This window comes from Arachis hypogaea, chromosome 17 (assembly GCF_003086295.3).
Source record: "Arachis hypogaea cultivar Tifrunner chromosome 17, arahy.Tifrunner.gnm2.J5K5, whole genome shotgun sequence".
NCBI lineage: Eukaryota > Viridiplantae > Streptophyta > Magnoliopsida > Fabales > Fabaceae > Arachis > Arachis hypogaea.
The window spans coordinates 32,032,944-32,044,374 of NC_092052.1; the positions used below are offsets into that span (position 1 = coordinate 32,032,944).

At 34.1% G+C, this 11,431-nt stretch overlaps 1 protein-coding gene across 13 annotated transcripts; it reads right to left on the reverse strand.

Moving 5' to 3' along the window:
- Positions 1 to 1,439: 1,439 nt before the first annotated feature.
- On the reverse strand, positions 1,440 to 5,253 carry LOC112765273 (uncharacterized). Of its 13 annotated transcripts, none has more exons than XR_011875119.1 (7): positions 4,934 to 5,221; positions 4,782 to 4,839; positions 3,986 to 4,057; positions 3,647 to 3,701; positions 3,324 to 3,436; positions 1,887 to 2,221; positions 1,440 to 1,746 (listed from the first exon to the last, which is right to left on the reverse strand). XR_011875119.1 is itself a non-coding variant. In XM_072222686.1 (7 exons), the coding sequence occupies exons 4-7, from the start codon at positions 3,655 to 3,657 to the stop codon at positions 1,705 to 1,707; spliced, it is 306 nt and encodes a 101-aa protein (XP_072078787.1). In that variant the 5' UTR covers positions 3,658 to 3,701; positions 3,986 to 4,057; positions 4,782 to 4,839; positions 4,934 to 5,221; the 3' UTR covers positions 1,440 to 1,704. The 13 variants fall into 13 exon arrangements, 6 of the variants coding, with proteins under 6 accessions (XP_072078787.1, XP_072078788.1, XP_072078790.1 ...); XR_011875118.1 differs by having other exon boundaries at positions 3,980 to 4,057; XM_072222686.1 differs by having other exon boundaries at positions 1,887 to 2,026.
- Positions 5,254 to 11,431: the final 6,178 nt, after the last annotated feature.

Below are 11,431 nucleotides of genomic sequence, written 5' to 3' on the forward strand. Positions count from 1 at the left end.
AGTCAAAGTGCAATTCATTTGGCTAAAAATCAGGTTCATCATGCTCGTACCAAGCATATTGATGTAAGATATCACTTCGTGCGCGATGTTATAGAGAAAGGTAACATTTCTCTTATAAAAGTAGACACAGATGAAAACCCTGCTGATATGTTGACTAAAGTAGTATCAGGAAACAAGTTCCAACACTGTTTGGAATTGCTCAATATTGCTTCATGTTAGGCAATACATGGAAAAATAGAAGAACTACGATTGGTTTGATCCTGAACAAGGGTACATAGGCAGTCATTGTAAAAATGATGCAACCAGATATGAATACCACACTTTGATCGTCCAAAATTTGAATAGATTTCAAATTGTGACCGAGGTGGAGAATTGTGAGAATAAAGGAAGGATAAGAGTAATTTTAGGAAGTAAAAAAAATGTTTAGTAAGGAATTTTTGTTGGAGAATTTTATTCTTATTCGTTGAAGTTATAGCATAGAGATACTATATATACGTCTCAAGAATTGTAATTGATATCAGTAACAATAACAATATCCTTATTCACATCATCTTATAGAGTTAGTTAAAAAAATCTTTCATATTGTTTTTCCTCTTTACAAAATATATAGCGAGTGCATTATTGTGAGTAGTGTTCAATTTCATATTACTTTGTATCTATTAGAAGTCAAAATTCCGCTGTAGACTCAACAAAAATATTCAAAGTAAAGTAAATAACCTTAACTCGTACTCATCTAAACAATCATCTGAGTCCTCAAGATCGTTAGAATCATCCTCCCTTTGAGAACTCTGTGATTGTCCTAGTGGTTACAAAATAGGTGGGGATTTTTTACCTGAGGCTGCGCTTTTCTGGGAGTTTGAAAAAGTAAAAGGAGGAGGTGGGGGGACACGTGATCCTCCCCTTTCGACCTCAGTCACGTCCACGACCGCGATTTCGGTCTCTATCAACCATATCATGTACACATTGAAATAAGCAAGTTATTATCCATAACATATGTTCACAAGTATATTGAAGATTCACAACCATAAGATCAATTTCTTGCATAAAAGAATAAACTACAATTTGAAAGTATATTGGGGATTCTTAAGTTGATCGATCTATATGTTCACATGTGGTAATGAGTGCAATAATTATAGGCAACAATTAAATAAATAACCCTCTGTTCTTCTTTCCCTTTGAATAAAATGAGTAAATTATTAAAGTAAACCGTTTAGGTAAAGTCTAAAGCAATATATATGGTATATAGCATATGCAAAGTCTAATACAATTGTTTATTACTGTAATGTTCGGCAAGCATATATAGAGTTAAGTAAGCATTTGCCTCTCATGCTAAATAATCAACAAAGCAATAAAGAATGCATATAATATGATAGAATTGGACTTAATTGAGCAAAAAAAAATTATATATCATTATTGCTAATAGAGCAGGCACTCACATGGAAATGAAATGAGGAATTTAGAACTTTTATTAAGACTTCTAAACCATCCTGAACAGGTACTACTGTTGTTTAAGACAGAAATGTCGCCTGCGAGTTTTCATTAACGCTTCTAAATCGTTAACGCTTCAAAATGTACAAAGTATAGTTAGTGGAAGCATCCTCGCAATCATTGGTGTTTGAGCTGTTATTTCTATTATTGTCATTGTTGCTCATTTCTGCAGCATTAATCCCTTCATTACAATTCCAATGAAAAGCTAACCATACTTCACCATATAATCCATGACCGAAACTCTTCTTTAATTTGTACCTAAGCACAATATGCAAATTGGCTAAATTGTCAGACTAAAGAAAAAACACTTGATAGCTCAAAGAACCAAATTTGCACAAAAACAAATGCTCTAACTTTCCACCATAAGAACACAATGGTAATCATATGATAATACAGACCTTTCTTATAAAATTAAAACAAAGGGGATTCTCAACTGGAACCTTGCTCTGCTTTGGCGAATTTTCCAACCGAGACCACAATGCAGCCTTCGTGTGCATGCTCAAAGCAATACTTGCTAATTCCCTTGGAACTTTCATTCCTATAAGGAACAAAATAAACATTTGTCATGTCTGATCTTGACAATGGAAATTCATGATATGATGATTGTTACATCATCACTAGTTCTTGTTTTTTGGATTTCTTGAGCCACATAGAAGAAGAAAATTAGTATTGATGGACTTGGCTTCCTCAGCTAAACTTCCATCTACTGTAGAACTGAATGCCACTCTTGCCTCTATTAAAATATTAAATATTATAGTTCGGCAGTAGTTGAATGCACTAAAGATGAAAAATGATTAGGATCCTAACTTTATATGGAAAAATAAAAATAACAAAAAATAAGGAAAAAAACTCCAACATGATATTCAAAACTTGTAATTCAAGAAAGCACACATCAGCTATATGTAATGTCTGAAGAAATTCTTTCCTATCTTGAAATCAAAACGAGTTCAATTGAGACTCATATTATGTTGTACTATATGTGTTGCTATTTTGTTACAGGTTTACTGGTATTTAGAGTAAGATTTTTTTTTAAAAATATTAGTAGGTGAATTTAAGGTATTGTAAGGTCAAAGGGGCTCACTAATCAAATGATTTACAATGCAATGCTTATTTTATGACTTGTTCTTGTTGAGTATTGGTATGGTGCGAATAGTAGAGGCTTATAAATTGGTTCCCTTAAGGGACAGACAGAATAGAAAATATGTTGGGTGTAGTAAACAAATCCATATATACTAATTTCTCAAACCTTTTTATTGTTGTAACCTTTCCTATGCTAATGGATAATTCATAATAGAGCTACCTCATTATTAAGCTTTTTCTCATACTACAGTACAATTGGTGCATTATTTTGTTGTTCTCCTTATTCCTTCCAACTACTATTATCGTATATTCTAATCTTTCTTTATATATTCTCTCTACGTATTTATTTTTATTAATATTTATTTTTTCTCCATTAAATGGGTCTAAATCAAAGCACTATACAAAGATCACAAAAAGAAAGATAATACATGCATACATGGAAACAGAAATTGAAAACAAATTAGTGAGAGATAGTAAGTTTTTTCCCCATTCTGCAATGAAGTTTATAACAAATTCTTGCATATGACTACCACTCTACCTGCTAGCCTTTCACCTTAAATTTTTATCTAGTATTTCTTCTCTTGAAAGCCTTGATCCATATGTTAAGGAAATAAAACAGAACAAGCTTCATATATATATATATATATATATATATATATATATATATAATGGAAAATTAGTAAATCAGATCTCTATCCATCACACACTTATCCAATAGCTAAAGAGCATTATAAAGGTAAGGATAAAATAAGTACCTTGGAACATGCAAACATTTCGGTAAGCTCCAACAAAGAAGTTATATGAAAAATCTACAACTTTTAATTGAGACGTACGACACAAGCCAGTTAAATTCACATTTGAGGCATATCTGAAGAAAATTATAAGAACTATAAGAGACAGACTCACCAGAAACAAATTTTGAAGATGTAGCTTGTATCTTATACTTAACAGTAAACCAGATAAATTTTCACAGCTGCAATAATTTTCAAAACAACTCAAAGCCAAAGTTCATTTATGCCTCCCTGTCTATGAATTTCTAACTAGACAATAGCAACTCAATTCTAATATTTATACTCACATCTCATGCATAGTTGAATCAGAACTTCCACCAGCTACATAGAGTTAGTTGCTTGCTGCATTAAAATGCATTTAAAAAAGTATAACAGGCCAACTCAGGCATAGTAAAACCTTCGTAGTGATGCAATAAATTCAAGCTTCCCCATATCTTTCATTCAAGTAAAAGGCTATTATTTTTAAGTACAGGTGTTGCATATAAAAGGTGAAAAAATAAATGCACATAAAGCCACCATCACCATCACAAAATCTTCAATCTTAATATATTTATCTCTAGTGTAAACAAAAAAGTCCAAGTTAAAAATTATATAAAAACTATCATCTAACAACTAGGAACCTTCACCAGTTTTTGGCGCTGATTTAATTCTTGCAGCTTGTGCCTTTCAAACTCGTTTTTCCTTCCCTCCTTCCTTAACTGTTTCACAAAACATAGAACCAATAAAGGCCATAGAGAATAATGCAGTGCATGTAGGTAAATCATGTTGGGAAGTGTTAGATTGATCATGATCAGCTATCATACTAGCACAAGACACAAGTCCAGCTAAGCATGGCCATCTATGTATACTAATTCTACCTATTGAATATGAGTTGTTTGAAAGCTTCAAAGAAGTAGATAATTTGTACCCTAAATTAAGTATTAACTCGTGCTTATTCACACTTTCCTTTTTTTTTTCTTTTTTGAAGAAAAAGTAGCAAATTTTTATCACCTTAAGTTAGTTGAAAGTATTGTGAACAAATTAAACAAAATCATGAAAAAATGAGGAAGCTTGGCATACTTGCAGAAGTTCTTTCTCTCTAGAAGCTTTTCATTACCGAAACTGTTCTGATTCTAGTTTCATGATTCCACATTAACAACAGTAAAATAAACAATAAGCTGGTAAATCCAAAGTATAAATTCACCAAAACAAATAAATCAAATAGGAACCCTACCAAACCACAGTGACCAGCAAAAAAGATGAAAATTCAATAGGTAAATTGAATCTCCAAATCAAGAAGAATTGATTATGCTAACTAGGTTTCAGTAATATTGATGCGATTGTTATTAACAAATACAAATTCAAAATTTCATGATGAAAATAGTAGATACAAAAACTGAAAAAATAAATATAATAATTAGAGAGAGACAGAGAGGAACTTACAAGAAGCGGCGACGGGCTCATAGCGATGGTGACCGGAAAAGATGTTGCAACGACAAATCTGTGGAAGAAGAAGAAGAACTTCCATGCAAATTCACAAATCACAATGTGATATAGTGATAGAGAGAGAGAGTGCGAGAGAGAGAGGAACTTACATGAAGAGGTTGGCGCGGCGGCAGGCTCGGCAGGGGAGAAGAAGAAGAGGAGGAGGAAAAGCTCTGCTCTTCGGCGGCTCTCTGCCTCTCTCCGTGATCATGACTCCATTTCTGGCCTCTACTCTCAGGCGTTAGAGAAGAAGAAGCAGCCTTACTGAGATTTTGAGGTTAATTTTTGGGGATAATTATTGTATGTTTTGAATCTATGAAAGTTTGGGATTAATTTTGGGAAAATTGAGAGATACGGTAGACACGGGAAGTAAACGCGGGTATGATTTTTTGTTGGATAAAAATCGACGGTAGTTTTGTCGATTTTAATTAAAAAAGATCAACACTTCAGCCGTTTATTTTATATAATAAATTTACACCGTCCATTCAGTTTTAGAAAAAAATCTCAATCGTCTAAATTTATCGACAGTAAAAGCTGTCGATATTATAATTATTAAAATAGACAACCTGTCCGTCGATTTTAAAGAAAAACATTTCGCCCACCATTTTGTCGATAATATGACAACAAAAGTAAGGTGTTAGAAGGTTGCCAAAATAATAGACGACATGACTGTCGATTTTAATATGTTTTTTTTTTCATTTTATCGACAACAAGCCGTCGAAAATTATCGACAGAAAATTTGACCGTCGATTTTTAGCATCGATAATTAGATAATTTTTTTGTAGTGTTACTTGCTCAAATTATTCGATTAAAAGCACAATTTTCAGAAAATTCAATCAAAGTAATTCGTCTTGATAATGTTGGTGAATTCACTTTTCAAGTCTTTGATGCTTATTGTATGGCTAATGGAATAAGCGTTGAACATCTAGTAGCTCATGTTCACACACAAAATGGGTTAGCAGAATCACTTATTAAACACCTTCAATTAATTGATAGACCTTTATTTATGAGAACAAATCTCGCAACCTTGGCTTGGGGCATGCTATTTTACATGACGCAACATTTATTCGTTTGTGGCCAACAAGTTACCATTAGTTCTCTCCTATGCAATTAGCTTTTGGCCAGCAGTCAAATATTTTCCATTTAAGAATATTCAGGTTGCGATATATATTCCCATTGCACCACCTTCACGGACCAAAATGGGACCTCAAAGAAAATTAGGAATATATGTTGGATATGATTCTCCCTCTGATCTATAATGAAGTATCTTGAGAGACAAATTAGAGATGTATTTAAAGTCTGAGTTGCAGATTGTCATTTTGATGAATCAAAATTTTCAACATTAGGGGAGAGAGAATAAGCTTCCTGAAGTAGAACTTAATTGGAATACATCATCCTTGATGCATTTAGATTCTTAATCAGAGCAATGTGAACTAGAAGTTCAAAAGATTATACATTTGCAAAGAATAGCAAATGAATTGCCTGAAAGTGCTATATACTAGCTAAAAGTGCTCCAATTCGAATTGATGTCCCAGTCAGACAAATGGCTACCGAAATAAATTCACGTCAGAAGCATGGTAGGCCTGTCGGTTCCAAAAACAAAAATCCTCGAAAAAGAAAAGAGGTAAATACTATTCCTGTTGAAAAAGATAAAGACATAGTAAAGGCACCTGCAGTTGTCCAAAATTCTGATACAGTTTTAATGTCAGAAGACGTTCAGGTACCTGAAAATTGTGAAAATAAAGAGATCTCGATAAATTTTGTCTTTACAAGAGAAAAATAGGATCAAAATAAGACAATTTTCAATGAAATATTTTGCATATAATGTGGCATTAAATATCATGCATGAAAGTAAGGATCTTGAGCCAAGAACAGTCAAAGAATATCGACAAAGGAATGATTGGCCAAAATGGGAAGAAACTATGAAGATTGAGTTAGACTTACTTGCAAAACATGAAGTCTTTGGACCTGTAGTCCATACACCCGAAGATGTAAAACCTGTTGGATACATATGGGTATTTGTGAGAAAATGAAATGAGAAAAATAAAAGTGTATGCTATAAAGCTCGACTTGTGGCACAAGATTTTTCACAAAGGCCTAGTATAGATTATGAAGAAACATATTCCCCTGTAGTGGATGCAATAACACTGTGTTATTTGGTCAGTTTATCCGCATACCATAAACTACATATGCATTTAATGGTTGTGGTAACAGCCTACTTGTACGAATCATTAGATCGTAATATCTATATAAAAGTCCCTAAAGGATTAAAGATATCTAAATCATCCAATAAATATTCACAGGGGTTATACTCAGTTAAATTGTAAAGATCTTTATATGGTCTAAAGTAATATGGACGAATGTGATGTAATCGTCTTACTGAGTATTTGGCCAAAAACAGATTCAAGAATGATGATATCTGTCTATGTGTTTTTATAAAAAAATCTGCATCTGGATTCATTATAATTGCATGTACGTTGATGATTTAAATATCACTGTAACCCCTAAAGAGATTCTAACAATTATAAAAGCTCTAAAAGAAGAGTTTGAGATGAAAGATCTTGGAAAGACTAAATTTTGTCTCGGCCTGTAGATCGAGCATACAAAAGATGTGATCTTTATTCATCAAATAACATACACAAAAAAGATCTTGAAGAGATTTTATATGGATAAGTCACATCCATTAAGTACCCCAATGATCGTAAAGCCTTTGGATGTGGAAAATGATCAATTCCGTCCTAAAGAAGAAAATGAAGATATCATTGATCCTGCAGTACCATGTCTTAGTGTCATTAGAGCACTAATGTATCTTGCTAATAATACACGACTTTACATATCATTTGCTGTGAATTTACTAGCAAGGTATAGTTCCTCTCCAATTAGAAGACATTGAAATGGAATTAAACAAATCTTTCGATATCTTCAAGGAACGATTGATATGGGACTATTTTATCGATAGGAATCCAAGTTACAATTAGTTGGCTATGCAGATGCAGGATACTTGTTTGATCCACACAAAGGAAGATCTCAAATAGGATACCTATTCACATATGGTGATACAGGCATACAGCTATATCATGGAGGTCTACAAAACAGACGATAGCAGCAACATCCTCTAATCATGCTGAAATACTAGCGATACATAAAGCAAGTCGCGAGTGTTTTTAGCTCAGGAGTTTGATCCAATATATTCTGTTATCATGTGGACTGATTGATCATAAGATAGCTCCAACTATTTTGTTTGAAAATAATACAGCATGCATTGCTCAACTTAAAGGTGGATACATCAAAAGTGATAGAACAAAGCATATTTCTTCCAAATTCTTTTTCACTCATGATCTTCAAAATCAAGGAACAATTGATGTCCAACAGATCCGCTCAAGTGATAATCTGGCAGATTTATTTACAAAGTCACTTTCAATATCCTCCTTTGAAAAATTGGTACATCAGATTGGGATGCGTCGATTTCAAGATATTAAATAATGTCGACAAGAAGGAGAGATTGTACTCTTTTTTTCTTGATCAAGTTTTTGTCCCTATTAAATTTTTCTTGACAAGATTTTTAACGAGACAATCATCATTACAAAGGATATTGTACTCTTTTTCCTTCTCTAAAGGTTTTTCCCATTAGGTTTTTCTTTAGTAAGGTTTTAACGAGGCATAATCCTAAATGGTTATCTAAGGGGGAGTGTTGTGATAAGTATGAGGTAGATACCCATTTCTCAATGTTGCTCAGGATATCCAGAGAGATTACAATTAATTAGGTTTGAAAATGGTGACCCCTTGATGAGCGGATATTTTATACGCTTTTTGGGGTTAATTTCATATAGTTTTGAGTATGTTTTAGTTAGTTTTTAGTTTATTTCCATTAGTTTTTAGGAAAAATTCATATTTCTGGACTTTACTATGAGTTGTGTGTTTTTCTGTAATTTCAGGTATTTTTCTGGCTGAAATTGAAGGAGCTGAGCAAAAATCTGATTCAGGCTGAAAAAGGACTGCTGATGCTGTTGGATTCTGACCTCCCTGCACTCAAAGTGGATTTTCTGGAGCTACAGAACTCGAAATGGCATGATTCCAATTGCGTTGAAAAGTAGACATCCAGGGCTTTCCAGAAATATATAATAGTTTATACTTGGCACAAGGATAGACGACATAAACTGGCGTTCAACGCCAGTTCTCTGCCCAATTCTGGCGTCCAGCGCCAGAAAAGGATCAAAAGCTGGAGTTGAACGCCCAAACTGGCATAAAAACTGGCGTTCAACTCCACAAATGGCCTCTGCACGTGAATTGCTTAAGTCTCAGCCCAGCACACACCAAGTGGGTCCCAGAAGTGGATTTCTGCATCATCCATCATAGTTTACTCATATTTTGTAACCCTAGGCTACTAGTTTAGTATTTAAACAACTCCTAGGGACTTATTTTGTATCTCATGACATTTCACATCAAAACTTTGTATTCTCTGACGGCATGAGTCTCTAAACCCCATTGTTGGGGGTGAGGAGCTCTACTGTGTCTCGATGAATTAATGCAAGTATTTCTGTTTTCCATTCAAACACACTTGTTCCTATCTAAGATGTTCATTCGCGCTTAACTGTGATGAAGGTGATGATCTGTGACATTCATTACCTTCTTCAACCCACGAACGTGTGCCTGACAACCACCTCCGTTCTATATCCGATTGAATGAGTATCTCTTAGATTCCTTAATCAGAATCTCCGTGGTATAAGCTAGAACTGATGGCGGCATTCATGAGAATCCGGAAAGTCTAAACCTTGTCTGTGGTATTCCGAGTAGGATTCAAGGATTGAATGACTGTGACGAGCTTCAAACTCCTGAAGGCTGGGCGTTAGTGACAGACGCAAAAGGATAGTAAATCCTATTCCAACCGGATTGAGAACCAACCGGTGATTAGCCGTGCTGTGACAGAGCGCGTGAGCGTATTTTTCACTGGAAGGATGGAAGGTAGCCATTGACAACGGTGATCCACCAACACACAGCTTGCCATAGGAGGACGTGCGTGCGTGAACAAGAAGACAGAGGAAAGCAGAGATTCAGAAGACCAAGCATCTCCAAAACTCCAACATATTCTCCATTACTGCATAACAAGTAACCTTTAATTTATGCTCTCTTGGTTATTCGCAATTCAACTGATAAACATAATTGATTTCCTGACTAAGATTTACAAGATAACCATAGATTGCTTCAAACCAACAATCTCCGTGGGATTCGACCCTTACTCACGTAAGGTATTACTTGGACGACCCAGTGCACTTGCTGGTTAGTGGTACGCGTTGTGAAAAGTGTGATTCACAATTCGTGCACCAAGTTTTTGGCGCCGTTGCCGGGGATTGTTCGTGTTTGAACAACTGACGGATTATTTTGTTGCTTAGATTAGGAAAAATTTCTTTTTTTGTTTAGAGTCTCTTATTATTGTCGTGTTAAAATTTTAGAATCCTTATTTTCTTTTTAAAAATAGTTTTCAAAAATAATTTCTCTATTAGATCCTGTGCCAAACTTTAAGTTTGGTGTTTTCTTGATTGATTTTCCTTAAAATTTTCGAAAATTTTGGTTTGGTTTTTTAAAAATTTTAAGTTTGGTGTTCTTTCTTCGTGTTCTTGAGTTTTCCTTGTGACTTGATCTTAAAATTTTTAAGTTTGGTGTTCCTTGGTGTTTTCCCTCCAAAATTTTCGAAAATAGGGAGCATTAGATCTAAAAAATTTTAAATCTTGTGCTATCTTATTGTTTTTCTCTCTCCTCTTTAAATTCAAAAATATCTTTTCTCTCTATTTAAAAAAAAAACAAATTTTCGAAATATATTTATAAAATTCAGATTTTTATTTCAAAAAAAAAAATAAAAAAAATAAAATAATTTTTTTAAAAATCATCATATCCTTTTCAAAACTTCCTAACCATTTTTCTCTCTCCTCATCTTTTTCGAAAATCATAATTTTTGTTATTTTTATTTTTGGTTAAGTTGTCCTCTTTCTATAAAATAAAATAAATAAAAAGGTAAATCAATCCAAGTTATATCCCTTTATCCATCATGGACATAAGTGGAAATGAACAGTCCAGGAGGACTCTGGGGTCATATTCTAACCCCTCTACTGCTTCATATGGGAGTAGCATCTGCATACCCTCCATTGGAGTTAGTAGCTTTGAGTTGAATCCTCAGCTCATTATCATGGTGCAGCAAAGTTGTCAGTATTCCGGTCTTCCACAGGAAGAACCTACAGAGTTTCTGGCACAATTTTTACAAATTGCTGACACAGTGCATGATAAGGAAATAGATCAGGATGTCTACAGACTATTACTGTTTCCATTTGCTGTAAAAGATCAAGCTAAGAGGTGGTTAAATAACCAACCTAAGGCCAGCATAAGAACATGGAAACAGCTGACAGAAAAATTCCTGAATCAGTATTTTCCTCCAAAAAGGATGACACAGCTAAGGTTGGACATCCAAGGCTTTAAACAAGGAGATAATGAATCTCTTTATGATGCCTGGGAGAGATACAGAGAGATGCTACGAAAATACCCCTCTGAAATGTTTTCAGAGTGGGTTCAGTTAGACATCTTCTACTATGGGCTTGCAGAAGGAGCTCAAATGTCTC